The following is a 27,065-nucleotide window of genomic DNA, read 5'->3' as shown; positions in this document are numbered from 1 at the left end:
GTAATGATTATCAAAGTAATGTCAATTCTTAAACATTTACTTCCACCCATCCAGTTTCTTATAAACCTAGCTAGTTTTCAAGGAGCTGATGCCTCACCTGGCAGCAGTGGGTAGAAAATGAGAACCAGCACTAGACAGGGCATTCAGTACATCACAGGGCACACTAGTTCACTCACCACACTTTGGCTAAGAGTGGTAATATGATAAATAATATTCTACTTTTTATGTATAAAAATTGTTTTAATTTTTGGCAAAACTAGTGTTTTTATTTTTAAACTTTTTTGAGTAAATACTCATTGTCAAAATTCTTCATTCTTTTTGTTAAATTGTTAAAACCCTGTCAGGTTGCATGGGGATCATGACCAAACTGCTTTTTCCAGTCCAGTCACAAATTCTCAACTGGACTAATATCAGGACTCTGATGCAGCCACTCCAGGACATTAACATTGTTGTTTATAAGCCATTCATGTGTAGCCTTGGCTTTATGCTTAGGGCTGTTACTTTGGTGGATGACAAATCTTCTCCTAAGACACAATCGCCATCTCAGTCCTCTCAGGGCCTGCTGCAGAGAAGCATTCCCAAAGCATAATCCTGCCCAAACCTCGATGGTGTGTTTTTGATAATGTGCTGTGTTTAACTCACACAAGCATAGAGTTGAGTCTGATGGCCAAAAAGATCAATTTTGGTCTCATCAGACCATAACAACCTTCTTTCAGCAGACATCAGTGCCTTCCATATGCATTCTGCCAAACTCAGAGATATCATGTGCATTTTATTCTCTTTACCACTCTCCCATAAAGCTGCGACTGTTGAAGCACCCGGGCTACAATTGTTGTATGCACCGTCTCTCCAATCTCAGTCAATGTAGTTTGTAACTCTGGATCCACAAAGCATTCGATCATTCAAATTAAGGTCTTTTATCAAGCACATTTGGTTGAAATTGTCCAAAACATACCCAGGTCAAGATTTAACCTATGAACGTTGCAGCCTAGCTCTGGCCTCACTAGGCCACATGTTTTAGGCGTGTACCAAATTAACATCATTCTAGACAAAAACCTTTGAAAACCTATCAGACAGCCTTGGTGCCACAATCACTCCTAACCCATTAACGGTTGTTCTTCGTGTACTTCCAGATGGGCTTAAAGTGGAGAAGGACAAATTGATTGTGATTACTTACAGTATGCCACTCCATTAGCACGTAGACTTATATTGCTCAACTGGAAGAATCCCTGCCCACCTGTTACAAGTCAGGGGGTAACTGATATTCAATGCCATTTGAAACTGGAAAAAAATAAATTCTCACTTAGAGGATCTGTTAGAAATGTTTTTAAAATATGGCAAGATCTACTTAATAAAATTTTAGAATAAGCTTTTATATTGGGGCAAAGTATATTCTCCCTTCTTTGTTGTTTTTAAAGATTTTCTCTTGCTGTTGCCGCTCCTCTCTCTCTCTCTCTCTTGGGTGGGGATTGAATTCTGTTTTGTTAAGTATGACTTGATTGTATTTAGTGTTATTTTCTTTTTTGTAAAAGTAAGTCTTGGTTGTATGGAATGTTATTTTCTTCAAATAAAATATATTAAAAAATGTACTTTGTAACTCCTTCCTTCAGGGTTCTCATAGATATTGGTGACCTCCCTCATTATCATTTTATTGCACTCAGTTTTTGTTTATGGCCTTCTCTAGGCAGATTTACAGCTTTTGTCAAACTATTTCTATATCTTAATGACTGATTTAACTGGACTTCAAGAGATATTCACTAACTTGGATGTTTTCCTGTATCCTGACTAGAGACAGGGAATTGTCATTTAATTAGACTTCCAAAACCATCTGACTGCACCACTGATGATTCAGATGTGCCATATTTATGTTATGAACTATTTTTTGATATGAACTATTTTTTGCTTTATGTTTGTAAGGCATTTAGACCACTTTGCAGATATCTGTTTTCCCCTTAACGTTAAATAATCTTTTTCAATTGAACATTGCATAAATTAAAAATATAATTTTCTTTGATTCAATGTTGTTTAACAGTAAAATGTGAAAACCTCCAAGGTAGTAAATCTTTTTTATAGGCACTGTACATCACACATGCAGCATATATAAGGTCATATTTAGGGTCTGGTCTTTAAATTGTTGCACAATCAGAGGAGCAGCTGGAATTTGCGAGTACATATCCATCAAATTAGTTATTTTTCTGATCTATTTAATCCAATTCAGAGCTCATATATAAATATTTTAAAATTTTGAATATAAATAGGGGGCTCTGCCCGCTGCTCGCTTCACTCGACACTTCAGGGCAGGTGCTGGGCGCCTACTATCTTGTGGCTGAGCTGCACAAAGGTCATCGGGGCACTCTCTGTTAGAAAGAGATTATACTTAAAGAGATGGTATATAGAAGAGTATGAGGGGCGCAGGAGGAAGATGGGTTGGTCATTAGTTATTATCGATTGAAAATCAGTTACTTGAGTGTTTCACTACAACTGTCAATTTTAAATACCAATGAATAATAAAACATAGTAAAAAGTAAAAGTAAAAAAGTAGAAGTAAAAAAATAAAATTATTATTAATAAAATTATTTTTCTTATTGATTTCATTAATACTATGATCAAATACTCAAAGTAAAATATAGAAAGCAATGAGAAATAAATACAACAAAGTAAATAACAACTGATTGAACATTTTTCACAGTTTTAACAGATTTATAGCTTGACCTGTTTAATAAATATTCTTTTTGTTATTAAATGTACATTTAGGACTGTGATGCGTTGCAAATAAAATGAGCAGATTTCTTTAAGCACCACATCTTTAAAGAACAGAAAAAAACATTTAGGATAAAACCCCTAATAAAACTGGATACATAAAGCGCTTTGAGCATGAGAAATGCACTATATAAATAAAAATGATTATTATTATTAATACTAGGGGGCTTCGCCCCCTGCTCGCTTTGCTCGCCAACCCCCGTTTTTGTTTTCTGGATACACACTTTTAAGATTTTTTTTTCTTTGAATTGTTGCTATTTCATTAGTTTCACTTTTATTTCTGAACTTCTGTAAAAACAATATTTGAAATCTTTCGAGTCCCAGTGCGCTGAATCTTTTAAATGAGGTCAGTGAGACATGTGTTTAATGACTTTGTATCATAATTCAGGATAGGTTTCTCTGTTTGGAATATCAGCACAGACAAAACGATCTATATCATCAGCAGTTAATTATTTTTTTTGAAAAATAACCAATAAATGCATGTGAGGTAAAACACATTTTTGAAATTGACTTATACTTCAAAGCCTTACCATATTTACATACTTCTGACATATCACCTGTGTCCATATATTCGATCTTTATTCGCCTTTTCGTTATTTCTCCAAGTAATAATTTCTCTTTCTTTGTGCTAATGCGATGTTTACTTTCTTTTTTGACACTGTTGTTTTTTTCTGCTTTCATATTCTGTATCTTGCTCTGCACGTGTTTTGCACCTACGTTTTTTTGAATCTTTTGAATTCTAGTTTTCATTATCTCTAACCTGCTCTGCATGTGTCTGGCCCCTTGTTTCTTAACCTCTTTATGACATTTTACTTTGTTTTCTACTCTGTCTTTTATTTCTGACCTTGCTTTATCCTGCTTTTGTTTCAATGACACCTGGTCCGTGGTGATTATTTTCCCTTTTTCGAGTAATAATTTCCATTTGTTTGCACTACTGCGATCTTTACTTTCTTTTTTTTTATACTTTCTAATTTTCCTACTTTCATATTCTTTAACTTTCTCCACATGTGTATTGCGCCAACATTTTTTTTTTTTTGTCTTTCGAATTTCATTGCTTTCATAATCTCTAACCTGCTCTGCATGTGTATAGCGCCAATGTCCGGATTGGATGTGCTTTTTTTTCCAATTCCACTTGTTCCGGGCTGATAATTACTTTCCTTATTTTCTGAATTTGCACCTATATTATTATTTTTCTTTTTTGTCTCTTCTATGCTTTTGAGTCTCTTTTCTCTGCGCTACTTTCTTCTTCGCTTAGTCGTCTACGTTTCATCTATAACGTATTGTCCTTATATGCATTACATGCACTGAAAGCCCTGGATCTGTGTGTGCTCAAAGCCAAAACACAACTGAGTGTGTTGATTCCCATGCTCTTATTTGGTTGTAAGTACGGCATGTCTTGCAGGAATCTCATGTTCTATCTACGTCATCGCGAGACGGTCCTGGGTCAATCTCTTGGCACAAAGCCTCATGTTTAAGGTCCACGCGAGACACTCCGTGGCCAATTTCTTTAGTCTTGCAGGTCTTTTAAGTGTCTTCCGTGATCTTAACATGAAGATCACGTCTCGACGCCCTACTGTTTCTCTGCAGGATTTTTTTTATAATAGAGAGATTATTAAAGGTACATTCCTAAAATAAAAGTAAAGAAGATTGTGGTTCAAATGCACAAAAAACAAACTCAGTTTCACTGTTTTCTTTCATTTTACATGATAACTTTTTAAAAGGATGATATCTCTTAAGTCATACTTGACATACTTATATATACTGTATATATATATATATATATATATATATATATATATATATATATATATATAAAAGAGATACCCCAGGACACCATCCGTCATGTCATTAGGAGCAACCAACCCCCCCCCCCCCCCCCCCAGTGGTATTACACTGACCTGAAACTTGTCACGCTTGTCATAGTTGTGTTCGTTTAAAACATAACATTGATGTTCTTGTCTTTGTGCACAAGAAGCAATGCTAGTGATGTTTCTGTCTGCAATCTAAACTGCATAAACACATTTGAAAAGCTGGAAAACAAAAATAACAGTCAGTACCACTTTACACAGAAGTTAACATATTTTCTGAATTAAGGTAAAATAACTTCTACTTACTTGTGTTTAATACTGCTTTTTAATCCCCCCCAAAAACCCCAAATGTAGTTGTGCCTGTGAAAAGTTTCCTGGAGTATACTTGCCCACAGGACACAATGGACAATGGTAAAGACTGCAGCATTTTGTGCACTGAGTCCCAGTTGGTGTTTGTCCAATTTTGATCACAGAATTATACATCTGAAAATAAAATGCACAAGTATGACTGAACATCATGTTGAATTTTGATAAAACTGCTAATAATAGTGCTGTTACCTTTAACTGTGCAGTTTGCAATGCACCAGTTTATTAAAAAAAATTAAAGTTCATATAAAATTTAAATGTCAAGACGTAAGGCACAAATTAAATTATATTGAAAAGGGAAATTTATTTAATTGAATCCATATTATATTATAAAAGAATAAACGAGAACTGTATAGTATTTAGCGTTATTAAATTGCAAACAATTAAGTTAGCTTAATAACGTTTAGTTGCCTTCACATTATAATAATACCTAGAAAATATATTTCTATTAAGAATGCATCTCCACGCAAAAGGTTTTTTCTCGTGCTTCTCTAGTCCCAAACCTAAAAACATATATACGTTCTAGACATAATTTGAGAATTTACGAGGAGCAAGTACCCCCTAAATGGTGTGACAAAAGCCGTAATCTCATCGGCTGCACAGCGGCGCGCCGCTATCTAACCATGTGTCATAAAGCTGCAATCTGATTTGCTGTCAAGCGGAAATCCCCAAAACGGAGCTCCGTGTCAAACCATGTGACATAAAAACGCAATCTGCTGAATCGCGGAAGACCATAGCTGGACCCTTCTCAGCTCTGCAGGTCTGGAGCTGGAGTCCATCTGAATCTCTACGAGAGCGCTGTCAAGCCACTTCTGCAGCCAGGCACCCGTGATGTTCACACGAGGCTATGCCAAGAATGCGATTTACAATAGGCAAAAACAAACAGATCCCGACTGAAGGATGAATTTGATCTGGTTTAGACAGTTTTTGCATGAAGTGATATCACAGCTTTTACCTGTTCGGCGTGCTTTGCCTGACTGATGAAACGCAGATTAAAAATAAGCAATGCATGCGTTTTATTGCAAATTCGGCACTTTAAAGATATTCAAAAAGGGGCCAGAAATCTATGCTCTTGTTATGTCGTATTGCCTTATAGTTGAACGATAATGCCACATTGATTTGTGTCCTTTCAAACACTTTTCTTCGATCTTTTAATTTTCGTTACTATTGTATTTAATTCTGTAAACGACAGCAGGCAAGTCATTGTTTCTTTTTAAAGGTGTGTGACAGCTATGAAATGAAAACCGACTCTTCGGATACTAAACGCCAAAGTTGTTCTTCTGCAACTGTAATAGCCGCTTTCTTGTCCCTGTAACGAACTCTATGCTAATCATGACCGCCACTGGCCCCTGCTGGACTGGATGTGCATTTTACTATTGTATTGTGTGTTTAGACCATGTCTGGATTCCGAAACTTCATCAACAGCGTTCTCCTTAGTGAAAAACTCATCTGCATAATACTTCTTTGAACTGTAGTGATTTTAAAGGTGTGAATAACTTGTCCAAAATATGTTTATGGACTTGTTACCCCAAATAAGTAATAAATAGAAACACTCTCTAAGTCACGCCAATCCCACTTACATTTTAAGGTTATACTGTAAAATACTTAATTTTTCCTTATGCCCCTTTTAAAAACTAGACTATTCTAGCCCCAGGAGAGAAAAGAACTGAAAACAATCCCGGCAGCTTCCAGCGCAGATAATCGCGCATAAACGTGACATAACAGACCCGTTTATCGTAATTGAGGTGGTCAGAGGTTGCTTTGGCAGAGCCCATCCTGGCAACAGGGTCGCAAAGCAGGAACCAACTTTGAACACGCATACTCCGAATATTTGAAATCGCCGATTAACCTCATCAAGTGTTTGAAATGTATGAGGAAAACTGAAGTACACCCGGGTCGAATGTGTGAAGTACACTCTTAAAATTAAAGGAGCCCGAGTGGTTCTTCAGAGCGAAGCCATAGGGGAACAATTTCTGGTTCTCAAAAGACCGATCCGCATGAAGGTTCCAGGAAGAACCTGTATTTATTTAGATTCGTAACAGGCTTCATACAGTATATTTAAGTATCTATCTATCTATCTATCTATCTATCTATCTATCTATCTATCTATCTATCTATCTAAAGCTAATAAGACCAAAGTAACAAAGACAACACTTAGAATGTCATCAATAGTCTCCACTACATACGACTACCGTAAATAGACTTTTTTGTATTATGTAGGAAAAAGTCACTAACAGAATTACTACTGCAAACCCTACAAGTACGACAGTTTAGTCATGTTCAAAAGGTGTTTATCCCAGAGATGATGCCACTGCTGCTCTGTGCGAAGGTGCTTTAGCATGGGCTAGTTGAGTAGACATGCTTAGATAGATACTGCATGTTCTTTTGTAGGTGTATCTAGTAAAACAAGTGCTTTTTTGTACAACAATGAGACCGTTCTTTAGACGGTTTTTATAATTAGTTGGCACACGTTTCGGAAGTCATAACACAGTATTCAAGATAAGTAGCAAGCGACAGATGGAACATCAGCATATTTTGCCGCTCATCACTCCAACTAGTTTGTCACTTCGGAGATGCCGTAGACTCTCTCTGTAATCCCAGGAGTCTTCTCTCCATAGCAACGCATGATGCTTGTGTTGGCAACCGAGAGCTGAGCCTGCTTAAGCAAGGTGCGACTTCTGCCGAAATTTTATCATTCAGACCCGACAACAACTCTAAGTGTCCTCCTGCCTGAGAACTGAATATTAGGGTCTGACTTCTAGATATTAAAGGACGCTAGCGCAGTAAACGCGTGATTTTTACGATTTCTAAATGTCTGCTGTGGTGTTGAAGTCCAAGAACACAGTTCCAGAAAGCGGAAAACAGCCGCCACCAGTTCTAAAGCACCTTATTACCGACAGTGATTTAGGGATACGCGAGGTGAGTTTGCTGCGACTGAAGTGGCTTTGGTTTTGGATGTTTGCCGTTTTTGAAGGTATATTTAAGTGCATAAACAACAAGAGCTATATAAAAAATACAATCTTTAAATCAATTTTTTGCGTTTTACGCGTGTTAATCACTACATTTCGCGTGCTCTTCTGAAATTACGTAACAAGTGACAAACTTAGAAAGCGTCACTTTGGAAATAATAATGCAGGTCGTACTTCTGTCATTGTCGTTAATTATATTGCTTCATTTGTGCTATTTTGTACAGCTTAAAAAAAAAGAAAGAAAGAAGAAGATAGTGCAGTTTCTTGACGTTTTGTTGCAACTTATTTTTCATGTATTAGTTTCATTTAAAATAATTTCTGATCTCCCGTTTTGTTCATTTTCCCCCTCCCGTTAATTAACAGTGTGGTACAAATAACAATAGTTAGAAGAGGTAACATGTGCATGTCAATATACCGTTTATTATATAGTAGTTGCTTGAGTTAAACATGTACAAATATATTTTGGAGTAATAAGATGAGCAATGGCTATCAGGGATTGAAAGTATTTGTTTTGCGTTTAGAATGAAGTAAAAGGTGTGGCAGAATGATATAGGGCGGTGCTGCTTCGTAGTACGAGCACCCGAGTTTGTGTCCTGGGTCCTCCCTGTGTGGGCATGTTCTCCCTGTGTCTGCGTGGACTGGCGATGCTGAATTGGCCCTTGTGTGTCTGTGTTTACCCTGTGATAGACTGGTGCCCAGTCCAGGGTTTGTTCCTGCCATGCACCCAATGCTAGCTGGGATGGGCTCCAGCCATACCCCATGACACTGATCTGGATTAAGCGGATTAGAAAATGAAATAACATGACAAAATGATAGCTGGAACAAGCAATCCTGGCTTGTTATTAAAAGCCTGCAGCCATCCTTGCCTTACTTTACAAGAGACCCAATGAAGTTAGAAATCATAGTTGAACACGAGTTTAGTAGTTAAATGCATATTCAGGAGTTTAAAATCCTTTACCACTCTTATGTGATGCTCAGATTTTACAATTTAATTTTTCTTAGATTACTAACTAAATAAGCTATTTATCCCACTGGGCGGCACGGTGGTACAGTGGGTAGCGCTGCTGCCTTGCAGTAAGGAGACCCGGATCTGCTTCCCGGGTCCTCCCTGCGTGGAGTTAGTATGTTCTCCCTGCATGTAAGTGGGTTTCCTCCGCATGTAAGTGGGTTTCCTCCCACAGTCCAAAGACATGCAGGTTAGGTGCAGTGGCGATACTAATTTGTCCCTAGTGTGTGCTTGGCATGTGTGTGACCTGCGGTGGGCTGGCACCCTGCCTGGGCTTTGTTCCTGCCTTGCACCCTGTGCTGGCTGGGATTGGCTCCAGCAGACCCCCGTGACCCTGTGTTAGGATATAGCCGGTTGGATAATGGATGGATGGATTTATCCGACTTAAATTATTTTTTGTTATATATATATTTCCAAATAGCTTACTGATTAGGAGTCATACATTTGTACATTGGTTAGTCTTGTCGCTACACAGCACCCGAACTCTGAGTTCAAACCCCGTGCCTTCTCACTACCTGTGTGGAATCTGCACACAGTCTGTGCCTTTTCAGTTTTTTTTCTGATTTCCTGCAGTGTCCCAATGAAATATACGTTAGGTTTATTGGCATATGTAAACTGATTAATGTGAGTGTTTATATGTCTGTGTGTGCCACTATGAGATTAAGGGATGTTCTGTCTAGGGCAGGTACCACCTGGTTATACTGAGGTTATGATGAAGCTCTTGTGAACCCTGAACTGGGTAAGTGAGTTAGAAAGCAGAAGAATGGTTTACTGACCAATTTAATCTTGACTGTTTTATTAGTTAAATTATAATACCATAACTCTTAATTGGCAAAAACAAATCAGTTCACTACAAATTGTGTAATATTCTGAAATTTTAAAGAAGTGCTTCTAAACCTCCCATTTCTCTGTTTTTAATAATTAGATTTTTTTTAAACAAACTCAACACCTTTTACTTTTTGTTTGATTTTTTTTTTGTGTTTTTTCCCACTTTTAGCATTAATACCATAGCATGATTGGGATTATCTGGTTTAGAAAATGTGTTTGAATAAAATGTTTTGCCTTTAAAAGATGTAGCAGTTCAATATTATATAGTGCAATATAAGCAAACATGAGTAATATTAAATGTAACATTTCCAAATTGAAGACTAATGATTTCAATCTCTGCTTACCACAGGGTGTTTCCTTGAGGCCTTTAGAACTTAACAATGTAGTGAATCTGATAGAAGATGCCTTTTCGGTATGTAAGAGATTTATTTAAGATCCTGTATAATGTAGGGAGATTGGTTTTACATTTTAAAATTCAGCTTCATTATAATGGTTCATTTGAAGATAAATGTAGAATTTACTAGTGTTTGTGTATTTATCTGTTATTTTTTTAAATAAAATGCGTTGCATCTGCTATCACATATTGTATCTAAAAGATTCACAAATAAATTGTGTTTATATAAAAAACAGGAAACATCCTCAGTATTATATGCTGATTATTTATGAAAAAAAAGTTTCTAAATATACCTTTCTGAGATTCTTTATTTGGCATTTAGGATTTTAATGCACTTAACTGAACTTGAAACAACCTTTTAATTTTTAGATTCAATACAATTACATTTTAAATCTGAAAACATATAACTATAAATTGAAATTGTAAAAAAAAAATAAAATTAAATTTCCTTTTCAGAGTCATTTGGAAACTGGTACTTATGTTAACAGTCCTGAGAGTGAGATAGCATATCTAGATATTACAGTAATGAACCCTCAAACACTAACATATTTAACAAGTTTTTGCTTTATACTTTCTGTTTCCAGTGCAATTTAAAGGAGCGGCACCTAGTTGTTCTGAAAAAAGTTGTGAAAAAGTACCAAAATGGCATTGTATCCTTTATATTCTGGTTCTTTCTTTTGTATTCATCATTTTGTCTTACCTAATATACCACAAATCTTTGTGTGTCATATTTCAGAGTAGGATGGCACAGCGGTGCAGTAGTTAGTGCTATGGCCCCTGCACAACTAGGGATCTAATGGGTTGATTGCCATCCTTTTCTCTTCCTGAGTGCAGTTTCCTAGCTTCACTTTAATATTTTCTGGCTACTCTGATTTCCTGTTTTAGTTCTAAAGGCGTTCATATTTGGGACTATCAGCTCTACCTAGCTCAGGCATAAAGAAGGGTGAATTTGGACATGTTTGTCTTGTGAATATTTGGTGGCTCCTTCAGACTTCTTTTCTGTTTTTCACTCAAAAAAAGCCAGAATTAGCCTTAGCTTGCCGTGACCCACAAAAAAGAATAAAACAGATTCAAAAATTGACTAATTAAAATAGGGAAATTTTTGAAAGACAGTGAATGAGATACATAAGGAAGCTATAAGTGGCACATTTTTCCTTTGAGAAAACATTATGACACTTTTGCAAAAAGAATTTCATAACAATCATATCTGGAGTTCAGTAGAAATAAGCATGAGGAATGTGCAAGCAGCTTTAACCATGTGAAGCATTAAAATATTTTAACAAATGTAAATACAAAAATTAACATAAATAGAATAGGTTTCATCTAAAAATACCTACAGCCTCATAGAGTGGAGGAAAATTATTTGGGGGGCATTTGGCCAACCTGATTAAACCCAAAAATGACCATTAAGCTGTTGATGATGATAATGATAAAATTCAGTATATTACATGATTATGAAGCATGTGTCCATTATACACAGAGAAGAAATAAAAATCGAGTTTGAATTAGTGGGTTAAAGAAACATTTCATTCCACAGAAAGAACTGCTATCATCTCCACCCCCTTGGTCAGTGATTTCACATTCTCTCTAACTTGCAATGGCCTGTCCTTGCCATTGTTTTGAGCAGAGGTAGTCCTGTATCATTAGAGCCTCTTAGAGCTATTTAAACCACTTATTTAAAGCCTGTTTTTTATCGTTTATGTATTTGGACCTTTGTTTCAACCTCATTACCTGCCTTTTCACATTGTTCTTGATTACTGACTAGACAGCCAGGAAACAACTAAAGAAGTACATATCAATACACTGGTGTTCCCTTATTCTCCTGTGATCTGAGGTACCCCAGGAAATACCTCCAAAATCAGTGTCACAAGTGGTATAGCCATCGTGCACTTGTAGAAGGTCTTCTAAAAATAATCATATATTTGGAGAATTTGAAAGTGATCCAGGATACAACTTTGAAGAAGAAAATACAATTTAGAGTAGACAACAGGAGCAATGCAAGTACAGCATGGAAAGATCTGAGAAATAGAATGCTGGATGGAGCATTTCTGAGTCTTAGTAGACACCATAGAGACCATGGACAAGGTTCAGGAAAAGAAAGAGAAGCAGAGCACAGAAGTTAAACTTTACAGAAAGCAGGAAAGAATACTTTGGGTCAACAGATTCTTTAGAAGAATAGCTGTTTTTATAGATTTTTATGGTAGCATGAGTCAAAAGTAGATGATATACATCATACTATAAATGAACTGTCTACCATAATGAAATAGTAATATGGCTCAAAAGATAAAAATCAAATATTACCCAGAAATCTGGATGTTAGTGAAGAGAGGAGATGGATGGAATACAACTTATGTCTGTAAGGTAAGGTAAACCTTAACTGAAGAATATGTGCTGGAAAAAGGAGAAAGAAAGCACAAAAGTGAAGACAAAGAACAACTTCTACTAGAGGTGAATCTGGAAACCACATTTGAGGGGTTAAACACTGATGAGGTACAAGCAGACAGTATGATAAGGTACTATTGAAAAAGTTACAGAAGAATGCAAGATACAGAATATGATTAATTAGAGAAATTAAAGAAGCAACCAAAAGCATTAGGGTTTATATGCACATAGTATTTTAAATATGTCTTTGGAAAGAATAATGCTCAATTGGCTACCAAAAAAAAATGACATTTTATTTATATGTAACAGTTCACAGATTACCAGATAAAGGGCTTTGTAGACCAGCAAATTATTCCACTCATCAAAGTGTAGGAATTCAGTCAATTCAACATAGCAAATAAGGACCATAAATGCTAGAATCTTGGTAACAAAAGATCTTGATTACATCTTGCCTGAAGAAGGGGCCTGAGTTGCCTCGAAAGCTTGCATATTGTAATCTTTTTAGTTAGCCAATAAAAGGTGTCATTTTGCTTGGCTTTTCTCTACATTCATAATGGCTAACATGGTACAACACCCTAGTACTAACAAAAGAGGCAAACTCAAAACTGAAACCTGACAAGGAAAAGAAAAGAATACAGACAAGACTGGACATACAGAAAACTCATTGCTATGTTTTGCATACATCAACCTGATTAGGACAGAAGAAGATTCAAAATTGTGCCAAATTGGATGCATTTGGAGACGATACATGATGATCTCAAACACACTTATTCCAATTCAGGGCAACAGGGGCTGAAACCTCTCCTAGTCGCACTAAGCACAGCCCATTTTACAGCTCACTAGTACAGTCTACCATATGCAAGACAATTTGAAATTGCCCATTCAACTAACCAGCACCTGTTTATGCATTTTGGAAGAAACTCACACTGAGTGGGGAGAGCATCCAGACTCCATACAGAGGTTAATCAGGTGCAGGATTTGACCTCATATTGCATATGGGATCCAACAAGTAGCAGTGTCAAATCAGTATGTTGTCCTACAATGGTGCATGCTTTCACCATTCTATTTTTAAACTCAAAAATGACGGTAATGGATATATTTAGAAATTTTAGGTAAGAATGAAGTGCATTGCTTTTTAATGTAAAATTTTCTGTGTAAAGCTCCAAGGAAAAATCAGTGAGGTGTGATGAGTACAAGAAGACATAATTCCTGTTTCCCCAAGAGAAGCAGTCTGTTTTTGCATGTGAGCTGAAACCCAACAGTGATTTAACTACTGAAGATGCAGCCAGAAGAGATCAAAGGCATTGTACTGGAGAAGCCCATTCAAGACAAAAACTGGAGACATTTTGAAGTCATTCAGGCCATGGAGAGGGCCATACACTGCCCTAAAGCTGCTTATGCTGACTTACCATTACAATAGCATGGTTTCTGCCAGGGGTGTTGGGGCTCAGGAGTATATGATGTGCCCCAGAAGAGGTACGTGCAAAAGCACCTTAGAAAAGCATCTTAGAAAGTAAATAAAGCATTCACTTGGTGCTTCCAGATTGCTAGAGAGGAGTTATCCGATTTTTAGATAAGGCTGCATGGCTCTTTAGTGGAAAGTGGGTATCCTTTAAGGATATCTAGTGGTACAGGGATGCATGAACACCAATGGCAAATAGAGCTGGCAACAGACTGATTTCAACTGGATTTTCAAGGTGACATCAACCCTTGATATAGTTTCAAGGCTAGAGGAGAGATAAATTTGGGATGGGAGCAGAGACACATAGAGGCAAGAGGTAAAATGAAGTGTTTTGGGCAAGTAGAGAAGCCAAACTCCAAATAGTTGGTGACACTAGAACCGTATTACGAATGTTAAGAGTTACTTCAGTTGTGTGTTGTGTTCTTTCAGTTATCTTATACTTTAATTATTGATTCCCGTACTTTGCAAAAAAAATCTTTTGTTATTATTGTGTTATTATTTTAGCCTTCTTCACATTATTCTGAGTTAGGGGGATAGCTCAAGTACACTGCCTTTTGTTCATTGCTTGCATGGACCAATAAGAAATAATGCAGATTGTAATTTTTTTTTTTATTTTGGTCTGTGTAATGTTGTGCTGTTTTGAACCATAAGCTTATTGTTCTGTTGCATTTTTAAAACAATTTTTGTTGGGTTTATGTGACAGTGAAAACAAATTTAAATGACTAATATCTAAATCAGTATTTTACATTCAGACCCCTTTATTCCTTAATCAGTATGAAATAGCCATTGAAGGATTTAGTACAGATGTTTAGAATTGTAAACCTCTGTGCAGAAAAAATAAAGGAACACCCTGACTATCTTAATCCAATCTGTGAAATTATTAAATTATGTGGGTAAGTAAGTTAATGATTTATAAACTGTTTGAATGTGGCATTGCTGTACTATATGTTTGGGTGTCATAGTAGTGAAGTAATTAGCGAAGTAGCCTCAAGACGCAAGAGTGTTGGGGTCAAATCCTAACGTTGGCACCAGTGATATTTTCACAACGAAAATGAGAACTAGAACTAAAAATAGTATTTTTTGTTTTACAAGAACGAGAACTGAAATTAAAGCAAACAGAGAAACTAAAACTAAATAAAAATAAAAATTAGTGATATGTGAACGAACTAAAAACGAGAACGAAAATTGAGTAAAATGAAAAAAATAGCAATAGCATTTTCATTCAATCCGGTTCAGTCGTGCAGAGGAGTTGTTTGTAGGTCGCCCTGAGCATTCAGTTACGTTGCCCTGTTTACTATGCGGTGATCTTGTACCTTAGGCTTACTATAGTCAAGTGGCGCAACTTCCGTAAACGACCATTGTTTATTTGTTGTGCACAATTGGTTCGTTGGCTTGAAGCAGTAAGCACATGTGTGTGACGATGGCGAGTTTTGCACAAGTGTTTGTGGGTAGAAAGCGAAAAAGTAACGTGTGGAAGAACTTAAATTTCAGCGCAGATGATAATAAAAGCAAATGTAGCGTGCGAGAAGAAAAGAGTTTCAGTGCAGGGCCAGCTGGATCAGTGCTTATTGGAAGTTTGACACTTCTCTGGTACCATGACTGCACTTCATACAGGGACGTGCGGTCACACCTGTCATCATGAAAAGTAAAAAAAAAAAAAAAAAAACCTAATAATGATAACATAAAATAACTTTGTCCACTGGGCTGTATGATTCTAATAATTATGATAATTTTTATAGTCAAAATCGCTGAATTTGCGCATTTCCAGATCAAATACAAAGGAGAAACGGAAGGTATGGCAGCGACGAGCCGAGCCGAGCCTCATCTCGGACAGCGCTATCCCTCATCGCTGGGTTGATGCATGCAATTGGTGCGTGTCTGTTGCTGTCTCTCTGTATGTTGGCAGTATAATGTTTACATGTGCATTTATTATACACCTGACTTTCCACAGTCTGGCTAATATCTTTAATGAATGTGCGTGACATATTTAGTCTTGCTGATAGAACATAAAACCGCAGTGAAAAGGCACGAGTTGAGACAGACAATACTGTGCTGCACTGAAGCCCAACAGGTGCTTGTTGCTACTGTTCTACGAAGAGATTCTCGGCACAAATAAGTTAGCGATATCAGAAAGTCAAGTGCACTGCAGCGGTCCATTTATTTTTTTTTTGTTCCGACTGACTGCCAGAATGGAAGATTGAGACTTTTAAAATTAAAGGAAAATAAGGAGGACTTTTACAAAAAAGCGACAAGAGATTTTCATCGAGAAGGATAGGCGCATGGACTTCATTTACAAATAAAGGCAAGACCATAAACAATTTTCAATTTTATAAAAAATGGGATCAGACTAAGAAAAAAAATCCAATATTTAAAAACTAAATTTTGACCTTAAATAAAATATTCTTTTGTTTTTCTTGTTATCCACCCATTGCATGGCTGCACTCGGGTACTAATCTGGATCCTGAGTTGGTTCGTCTTGTGGTGGGTGCGGCAATGTGCTGTATCAGTGCATGCTCCTAACCTCCTCCTCCTCCTTTTGTTGAACAGTCTGTATAAAAATTGATTAAACCATCAGAATTAAAAGCTTTTAAAAACAACTAAATATTTCAATTAAGGTCAAAATTGAAATCCATTTTTTTGTACACCACTCTATACTTTCACTTTTATTTAGTTTGAATTGTGAAACTGCAACGACAAATTTGGAACACATGGAGGGTGCAGAACAAATGTGCTCTCTCTCGCAGCTATAAATGTAACATTCTTTCTTAGCCAAATATGTACCTTACCTATCTATGTGTGTGTAAAGAATGCTGATGAGATATGAAACATAACCAGTAGCCAATGTGCATGCTGCCAATTGAATAGTGAATAAGCTACTCTTTTGGATTCATATAGTTTGTAAATCTGACTCTGAAGGAGTCCGTGCCTCATCAGTCGTGAATCTCGCCGCACGTCACTGCTGGCAGCAGAAATAGTCCACATACAATCTGCTGGCGCCAGTGGATAGGACCTTGTCTGTGCACCTGCATTACAGGTGCTCATCCAGCGAATATTTTCACTGTGTGGCTATCTGTGCAATGAACGTTGTTGCAACATGAAAAAATCTCTCAAAATGCGTGCTTGTTTAAAGCTTAACAGCAACGTGATTGCACTGACTGCTTTCTTGGGTTGAAACATTTGGTCTTGCTGACTGTACTCATTAGGCCACTTAATTTATTTGATCATTGATAGTCAAGCTGTGTTTAATGTCATTATGAACTGTGAATGTATTTTGTTGACTGAAACATAACTGACATTGAAATATGTGTAGGCCAGAATTTGTGGCATTGGAACAGAAAAAAAAACTAAAATTGTACTAATATTATGTAAAAAAGACAGAACTAAATACAATAAAAACTAAAATTTTAAACACAGAACTAAATAAAAATTGTTGACTCCACTGTAAACTAGAATGAAATAAAAATTAAAATTACTTTTATAAAATAAAATAAAAACTAAAACTACAAGTAATATCAGAACTGAAATATCACTGGTGGGCACTTGTCTGTGTGGCATTTGCAAATCCCCTCAGTGTCTGAGGACCATTTTCTCTTATCTCCCGGGGTACTCTGGCTTTTGTCCCACAAAGATGATGCTTGTTAGGTTTTTTGGTCACCATAAATTATACTGCACATGTATTTATTTGATTGTGTTCAGCAATAAACTAGAACCTCTTGCAAGGCTGGCTTTTGCCATGCAAATGATGCTGGCCCTAAACTGGATTAAGATGGCTTGATAATGTATGGATGAGCAGCTATATTTTAGTCATTGTATATACGAGTTTGGAGAACTTTGGCATTTTTTTATTGTACAAATGTGTATTTGGTAAATGGTGTAATGTGAAAAATGCACGAAAAGCCTTTTTATACTGTCTTTGATTATTCTTTTGTCAGACTGCCTTTTTTAAAGGAAAAATCATCAGATGAAATGAATTATGCACAGATCGTAACCGAATCAATCTCCCAATTGGGTATGAGTCTTGTAAACATCTTTTATGGAAAACCTCAATTATATTGAGTAGCCAGTAAGACATTGTTATTTTTTTAACTATTATGATTCATTCAGGTTATCTGATGAGAGTGCCCAGTGATCAAGTGAGACTGCAAATATGTGATACCATTATTGCATTTTATAATCCGAAGACTCCAAAACAGCAAGTTGAAGGTATTCCAGTTGTTAAATATTATTATATTGTGGAACAGACAGTGATAAAAGTCACCTTTTACTTATTCTGCTCTATTCTTTTAGAATTGCATTAGGACATATTAGTAATTTAATTGTTGAACTTACATGTTTTGTTTTCTGTAGGTTTCATTCCAGCTAGCAACAGTTACAAACTGCAGATGATAGAAAGAAGTGGCTTGGCAGAAACTCTTGTGCTGTCCCTAGCATTGCTTGAAACTCAGCTGGAGGTGAAGCTGCACGTGCTCCATGCTTTGCAGATGCTTTCTGGTTCTTCTGGCAAGTACAAAACACAGTACATTTTTCTATATTTGAAGGAAAACTTATTTTCTGTGCAAGATGGAAAAAATGATTTTACTATGAAAATATATTTACAAACCTTGTTTATTAATATTCATCCATCCATCCATTGTCCAACCCGCTATATCCTAACATAAGGTCATGGGGGTCTGCTGGAGCCAATCCCAGCCAGCACATGGCTCAAGGCAGGAACAAATCCCAGGAAGGGTGCCAACCCACCGCAGGACACGCACACACTAGGCACAATTTAGGATCGCCAATGCACCTAACCTGCATGTCTTTGGACTGTAGGAGGAAACCGGAGCACCCGGAGAAAACCCACGCAGACACGGGGAGAACATGCAAACTCCATGCAGGGAGGACCCGGGAAGCGAATTTATTAATATTCAGTGTTCTTAAAATCAATGCGGTATTCACTATATATGTTTGAAATTGACACACCTTTTACAATGACTGTAAATATTATGGCATTATGGTGGACCGGTGGGTAGTAATGTTGCCTGATTCTCCGGAGAGAATGATTAAAATCCTGCCCTAGCTTCAGTCTGTGTGGAATTTACACCTTCTCACCGAAAGTTTTTCTTTGGCTACTCCGGTTTCCAGAAACTGAAGAGAGGGTATGTAGAATATACTATAAGGAAAAAATCGATCTCAAAAGTAATATTTTAGTTTATTAAAATATTTTTATAACTTATAAAGAAAGTAAAAGGACAGTTTTAAAGAAAAAATGATTGTATGAATAAGTATTTCAATAACTAATGAAAAAAACATTCAAACAATTAATTATATCACCTTTGTCAAAATATAGAGAACAGGCAAATCGTTTAGTGGGACAAATGGACTGTGACCAAACAAGGCTGTGATATCCACTGGTAACACAAATGAGTCACTGTCAAAGTATAACCAGTATTCTAAGAGAACTTTTATTTAATTCAACAAACTATAAAGAAAAATGTACTGTGAGTACAGGTGTTTCACTACAGATGGCAGTGGATTTGTTTGTTAAAAATAAATCTTGAATTTATTGTACTCACAGATGCATTTCACATAAGGCTCTTTATCAATAAAATTCAAATTTAAGTATTCAGATTATATATCTGTGGGACAAAAGTTAATTTGTAAATTGCCAAAACATAAAAATAATAGAAGGTGCTAGGTTAATTGTCAACTCCGAATTGGTCCTGTATGAGAAAGTATAGGTATGAGCAGGAGTGTGATATAGTGGGATCCTATCCAAGATTAGTTCCAACATTGTGTTCAGTGTTGCTTGGTTAGGCCTGGGCATTTTCAGATCATGAACTTGTATTAAGATGGATCAAGAAATGAGTTGATAGATTAATGATTTTCATCATCATCATCTTAAATATTTTTCAGTTTCCTTATTTTGATGAGGCTTGCGTTAGCAACACACTATGTTTGGAAGTCTAGGCTGCCCTGTCCTTAGCAACTTTTTCCATCCACTCCAGTGGAATTCGTAGCCATTCCTATTCCAGCCAAGAGATAAAATCCCTCCAGTATGTCCTTGCCTTACCCCTCAGTCTTTGATTAACTATATCTCTCTATTATAAAAAAAAATCCTGGAAAGCAAAAGCAAGGTGATGATACTCGATCTTCTCGGAAGTTCTCGGAAGACATTTAAAAGACCCGCGAGACAAAAGAGACTTGCCACAGAGCGTTTCACGGGGACCATAAACATGAGACTTGGTGCCAAGAGATTGTCCCAGGGCCGTCTCGCGGGGACATGGAACATGAGATTCTTGCAAGACACGCCCTACTTACAAAAGATATCATATAAGAGCACACCCATCAAAAAACACTCAGTCGTGTAAAAGCATGTAGTACACACAGATCATGTGCTCTCAGCACATATAAAGCGTATAAGGACAATACAGACAATAGAGACCCACAGGCATTGGAGAGAAAAAAAGGCAGATAAGACATTATGAAAGCAGTGGAATTCGAAAGGCTCAAACAAACGATGGCACGATACACATGCAGACAAAGGTACAAAATATGAAAGCAGTAAAATTCGAAAGTATTGTAGCGTCCCAGCCAGGTTGAGGGCTTTTTGGTTTTAAGTGACTGTTAGGTCCGATTGAGAGAGTATAGCACGGAAGACTGATAGCGGGGTATTGATTGATGCGGTAAGGGGGGGCGTTAGAGAGGTGGTGCTATAAAGCTGTGTTTGGAGTTAGGAAGTTGGCGATTGTTCTAGTAAAACTTTTGTGACACTTTATCATGTCAGTCGCTACAGTAACAAAGAAAAGATAGAAAATATCGCATTACCGCAAACAAAAGGTGATTAATCATCAGAACCAGGTGTACTTGAAAAAACAGCAGGACAAATCGAGGTCAGAAATAAAAGGCAAAGAGTAGACAACAAAGTCTTTTTGCATTCGCATCATTCAATGTACAAAACGTGGATTTACACAATAATGGACCATACGCTATGAGACTCTGTGGTCCCGGAACAGTTAAAGCAACAAGTTAAATTTCAAAGAATGCACAATTCGGTCAGGTGTATATTGATGATCACGGAGAAGCGATGCAAATTTTAACAGGCAAAAAGAAAGGTAATATATATATTCCGCGAATAACACCAAAACACACCAAAGGAGATCGTGATATGCCATTCGTATTAAAATGTTTACAGTTTACCGTGAGAATAGCTTTTGCTATGACAATCATTAAATCACAGGGACAAACATTAGAAAAAGTCGGATTATTTATTAGAGAAACAGAAACAATATTCACTCATGGGTAGTTATACATTGCGTTGTCTCAATATCTCTCCAAAAAATATTGTTTTTAATGAAGCTTTAAAGTAAAAGTGCAAATAATGAAATTGAAACAATTCCAAAGAAGAAAAAAAATTAAAATTGTATATCTGATTAACCAAACACAGGGGTTGGCGAGCGAAGCGAACAGGGGGCAAAGCCCCCTAGTTATTATGGTAACTATTGGACAGGATGGCACATCACAATTGACTCAGCTCTCTTGCAGCATTTAGGATCTGCATTATTGGAAAGGTCACTATCTGCGTTAAATCTAGATTTTGTTTAATATATCATCCTTCTGTTAAGGTCTCGTAGTGACTCTGAATTGCCCTGGTATGACAGTGTTCTCTATAATGGTTAGTGTTTACCTGGTACCTGCTACTGCTGTGGTCGCCTTCAGTTCTTGTTGACCCTGTAACTAAAAAAGCAAGTTCATAAAGTAGATGGATTGATAATTATACTATTAATTATTTTTTCTCACTATACCATAATAAACTCTTTTTCATGATCATCCATAGGTTAATGCTATACAAATACTACAAACATGTACTGTATTTGTGCAAAGAATGGTTCAGCTAGCTGGGAGCTGCTGCACCTTTATTACTATGAGTACTATGAGATTAAAAGTATGTCTGTCTATTTATTGAATCCCTCTAAAATGTATATAATATAAATGCTAGTTCCAATCTGGAATAGTGAAGGCATATATTTATCCAAAAAAAAAATATTTGTTCATTAACATAAGGAAAAAGATGTTTATTGTGAGGACATGAAGTAAAAGAGGAAATGGCAAACAAGAAATATGTTTCGCTTTTAAGTCTTTATTTTGAGGTTCTTTATCTCTGACACTATAGTGCAGTGTTTCCCGAACTCGGTCCTGGTGAACCCCTGTGGCTGCAGGTCTTTGTTCCAACCAGCTTCTGTTTTTAATTGAACTCCTGGGCTAATTAAGCGAACTGATATTTCCCAAGTTCTGTGTTTAGGGAACAATATAGAAATTAGAAAATTAAGTTTGCTAAAAAAAAAAAATTTAAATGTACCAAGCAGTTATATAGGAATAATGTATTTTTTTTCTTTTTAACAGCATTTTCATCTTGATTTTCATTCTACTTTTCTAGGTCTTCTAATTGTTTAATTAATCCATTATTTACTCATTAGTGGGTCGGTTGCTAAAGTACTTGCAGCCTTTGATTATTTAGTGTTGTATGCCTCAGTGTCTACTCTGCTCATTTTAAATTGTCATTATTAAGATACAACAAAGGGGGAAAAACTGCACAGAGAAAGGGCAAAGTATAATGAAATCAACAAAAGAGAGTTAAGCATTTAAATCTATAGCAAAAGCAGAAATATTTCTAAATGTCTTATACATATAAAAATCATGCTGCTATGCTTTTCTGAATGTTGAATAAAAGAAAAAAAAATACCAGCTAATTAAATGAGATCAGTGCTATCAGGTGTTGTCACTGATTAGGAATCCGGTTGGAACAAAAACCTGCAGCCACAGGGGTTCAACAGGATTGAGTTTGGGAAACACTGCTATAGTGGAATGGCTACTCCACTTGCCATCTACCAAAGTCAGTTTTCCCTTCTGTCCTTATACTAGTGAGATTTTGCCCCATTTGCCTCTCATCGCTAAGTGCAATTATTCATCATCACAGAGTGGCATTTAAATCCTGTGATAGGGGTTATGTTTGGGCTATGTCCCAGAATCACTTTTGGAATCAAGAACATATCTACAGAGTTTAATTTTTTTTGTTTGTCAGTATTTTAATTTCAAACAGTAGAAGGCACTTTTGCACTAGCATTTCTTTGAAACATTTCCCTTCTGAGCACATCCAGCTTTTAAAAGGCCAGGCTTTGAAGGCTGATTTTTCAGCTGCCCAATGCACATTCAAGGCTGCAGTGTCTTACTAATATTGCTTAGTGGGAACCCTCTGCTGTCACTGTTCTACCAGGGCATCACTTTCTCTCACCTGGATAACCTTGACATGCTGGTTGCCTTTTGCTCTGCTTTCCTTCTCTGTAGTGTTTTAGATGCACAGAATAATGTATTTGTTTTTATTTTACTCAGAAATAAACTGCAATCTAATTCTAAAAGCTGAAGGAGCAAGTAAAATTTGCTTGAGACTGAATGAACATGATCCATCTGGCCAGCTCCTATTTCGTTCTTCTGAAATCTTATGGAACTTGTTAGAAAAAGGATATAGAGAGGAAATCACTTTACAGCTTAGCAATCCTGATTGCATAAGGTAGGTATTTCACGTGCAAACATTAGAATTGCAGTTCATTATTCTCAGCATAACACTGAAATGCTTTGGCTATCCATTGATTTTTCTTTACCTCCTTTTCCTATTCAAAGTTGTGAAGATAAAATATATAACTTTAATAGTTAATTTTATTGAAGGTAACTGAAGCATTTTTAATAAGTAAATTAGTCAAATACTCTTTCTAATATGCACCAATTAATATTAGTAAATGACGAGTGAAATAAACAGTATTATTCATTTGTTTTTTATGGACATTATAGTTAAAACCACTAATCACTGTGTTACAAGTATTTTATTTGTAAACACAGTTTTGATATATCAGATCAAATACCTTTAAAATAAAATAATTTCTTCCTCTAACCAAAGCACAATGAAAATAAGTCTTTTTGTATTCTACAGCACTATGCTGGATTTGCATTTTTACAGTAGGTGTTGAATATTACTGTATGAAAAGTTGTAGTCATTAGGAAGATGGTCAAAGACCACTAAATATGAAGTTCTATTTACACTGTTTTATCATGAAGTTTGTGAGACTTACTGGGAGCATTATTGGGTTTACAGTATCTACTCTTGCACTGGAAGATGAACATACACATACATATAGTGATCCTATCCAGACAAAGTCACAAGTGGTGGCAATTGCCAGTCACTCCTCAATATTCTACAAAATACACAGCTACACGCACCTACATATAGATATCCTAAAAGTCTCAAGTATGGCCAATTGCCAATCACTCTGTAATATTTTGTATAAACAGTGGATATAAAAAGTCGACATGCAGTTTTTTTGTGGCAAAAATATGAAAACAAGAGGAATCCAGTTAGAACATATTCCACCTTTATTGCAAAATTGTAATCTATACAAAGAAGGTGAAAACAAATCAGAAATTTAGTGAAAAAAGGGAGAAAAATCATACAAAAGCCTGGTTGAATTAGTGTGCACACACCCTAAACTAATAATTGAAGCACCTTTTGATTTTATTACAGAACTCAGTCTTTTTGGGTAGTAGTCTATCAGTTTGGCACATCCAGGCCTGGCGATTTTTGCTCACTCCTCCTTGCAAAAATATTCAAGATCTGTCAAATTACAAGGGCATCACCTACAGTATGCACAGTTCTCTTCAGGTCACATCACAGATTTCTGTTGAATTAAAATCTGGGTTCTGGGTAGGCCATTCCAGAACATTGAACCTCCTTTGATGACACCAATGTTTTGTTGATTTTGAGGTGAAGTTCCTCTTCATCGTCATAGCAGATGCTTGAAGGTTTTGTGCCAAAACAGGCTGATACTTGGAGCTATTCATGACTCCATCCAACTTGCTTAAAGCCCCAGTTCCAGCTGAAGAAAAGCAGCACCAAAGCATAATGCTGACTCCACCATGCTTCACTGCTGGGTATGGTGTTCTTTTGATGATGTGCATTGTTATTTTTATACCAAACATACCTTTTGGAATTATGGCCAGATAGTTCAACCTTGATCTCATTTGACCATAATACATTTTCCCACATGGCTGTGGGAGACTGGGTATACCTTTTTGCAAAGTTTAGCTGGGTTTGGATGTTTTTCTTTGTGAGAAAATGCTTTCATCTTGCTACCCTTCCCCATAACCCAGACATATGAAGAATACCACTGATTGTTGTCACATGTAGGGAACAACCAGTACTTGCCATGAAATCCTGCAGGTCCTTTAATGTTACTGTAGGCCTCTTGGTGGCCTCCCTGATCAGTTTTTTCCTTGTCTTCTCATCAATCTTGGGGGGACATCCTGATCTTGGTAGAGTCACTGTTGAGCCATATTTTCTCCATTTGTTGATGACTGTATTCACTGTGCTCCATGGGATGTTTAATGCTCTGAATACTTTTTTGTACCCATGTCCTGATTGATACATTTTAGTGAAGAGATGCCATTCATGTTATAAACGTTTTTTGTGGACCATGGCTTTTGGTGTATGTTACAACCAAGAGGATATCAGAGTAATGCTACAGGAGGAGACAAACTTTTTCTGAGCTCAGTCAGAGCCACTTTAATTGATGTCAGGTGTATACTAACTACTACCTAAGATGAGACTTATTGTAATTGGTTGATTCTGAATGCAGCCACATCCTTGATTATTAAAGAGTGTGCACACTAATGCCACCAGGTTTTTGTATGTTTTTTTCCTTCTTTCACTAAATAGTTTCTGATTTGTTTTCATGTTCTTTGTATAGATTGCAATTTTTCAATAAAGGTGGAATAAGTTCTGACAGGATTTATCTTGGTTTCATTTTTTATTACACAAAATCTGCCATTTTGGCAGGGGTGTTTAGACTTTTTATATCCACTGTATATTTTCTATATAGAGATTTACTATCTCCAGCACTAAGAAACATGCAGGTGTTTTTGTAACGCACGTAAAAGCTCAACTCTTTTGGTTATATGCCACTTACTGACCAAACTATGTCTTGCTTTTACTGCAGTTGTTCTAATTATTGAGGAGCCACCTCAATAGCTCTGATAAACCCTGTGATTAAGAAAATAACAATCTACCTCACTCTTCATACTCTTTTATTATTTTTTCAGTCAAGATTAAAGACAAAGTATAGAAAATATAAAAGCAATGTGTCATTTATTAACATATTACAATACAAAATAGAAGGAAATAAAAACAGAGATTGGCCATCTTGTCCTGGTGACGAATGACTGATCAAATGTGTAATGTTTTGTAATAAGCATCACTCTGAAATTTATAAATAAATTTAAAATTAATTAATCCAACTTATAATCTGTTCTGTGGTAAATAAAGACATACATAAAATATATTCAGTTAAAGGGAAAAAAACAATCTATTATTGAAAACTGAATCATTTTACAATGTGTATATCACAGAACCATTTAAAGATCATTTCTTTGTATAACCACTAGATGGTGTAACTCTCACACTAATTATGTTTTCAAAGTAGTATGACATTTCTTTCCACAGTTTTAAAAATATATCTTGTAAGGCCTTTAAGGTAATATTAATTTTAGTATGTTGCAGTTAAACATTTTCTATTTTTTCTTTTAGAACACTAAAGGAGGTATTTTTACATCAACTTTTACATGGCTTCCGACGCTATGATCTACAACTGAGGAATGATTTACTTGTGATAACAACAATAATTGCACAAAATCCAAAGGCACCAATGATTGTAAGTTTTTACGTACTATATATGTGGTGTTTTTCTACTGCTATTATCAGATAAATGAATGTTAAATATTAATTTTATTTTTCCTCTAGGAAAGTGAATTTGCAAAACTTCTCTCTTTCTTAGCAACATTTCCTGAAGGTATGACTACTCAGAGTATTTCTACTTTAATGATATAAGGCATTGATATTTTGGGAAAATTATCAGTATTTCCAAAGAAAAATATGTATTGGTTCAAATGTTTTCAGCAAAAACTGGAATTGTTAATACAAAAAAATCTTAAGGTAATGTATTATAACTTTATCCACTTGTTGCATAGTTAACTTGGGCTATATAATGTACTGTAAATCTTCTATTAG

The 27,065-nt window shown here is 36.1% G+C and overlaps 1 protein-coding gene across 1 annotated transcript in view; it reads left to right on the top strand.

Annotated features, from left to right (window-relative positions):
• Positions 1-7,518: 7,518 nt before the first annotated feature.
• The window catches only part of LOC114663422 (cilia- and flagella-associated protein 69-like), a 95,482-nt gene continuing 75,935 nt past the window's right edge, over positions 7,519-27,065 (top strand). Inside the window, 10 exon segments of the mRNA XM_028817145.2 lie at positions 7,519-7,853; positions 10,087-10,149; positions 10,716-10,781; positions 14,759-14,868; positions 17,908-17,984; positions 18,080-18,178; positions 18,323-18,475; positions 23,345-23,522; positions 26,586-26,709; positions 26,799-26,847. Of these exon segments, the coding sequence (XP_028672978.2) occupies positions 7,746-7,853; positions 10,087-10,149; positions 10,716-10,781; positions 14,759-14,868; positions 17,908-17,984; positions 18,080-18,178; positions 18,323-18,475; positions 23,345-23,522; positions 26,586-26,709; positions 26,799-26,847 (1,027 nt within the window). The 5' untranslated portion in view covers positions 7,519-7,745.

The sequence above is a fragment of the Erpetoichthys calabaricus genome, chromosome 13 (assembly GCF_900747795.2).
Source record: "Erpetoichthys calabaricus chromosome 13, fErpCal1.3, whole genome shotgun sequence".
Taxonomy (NCBI): domain Eukaryota; kingdom Metazoa; phylum Chordata; class Cladistia; order Polypteriformes; family Polypteridae; genus Erpetoichthys; species Erpetoichthys calabaricus.
This window is presented reverse-complemented; position numbering and strand designations above follow the sequence as displayed.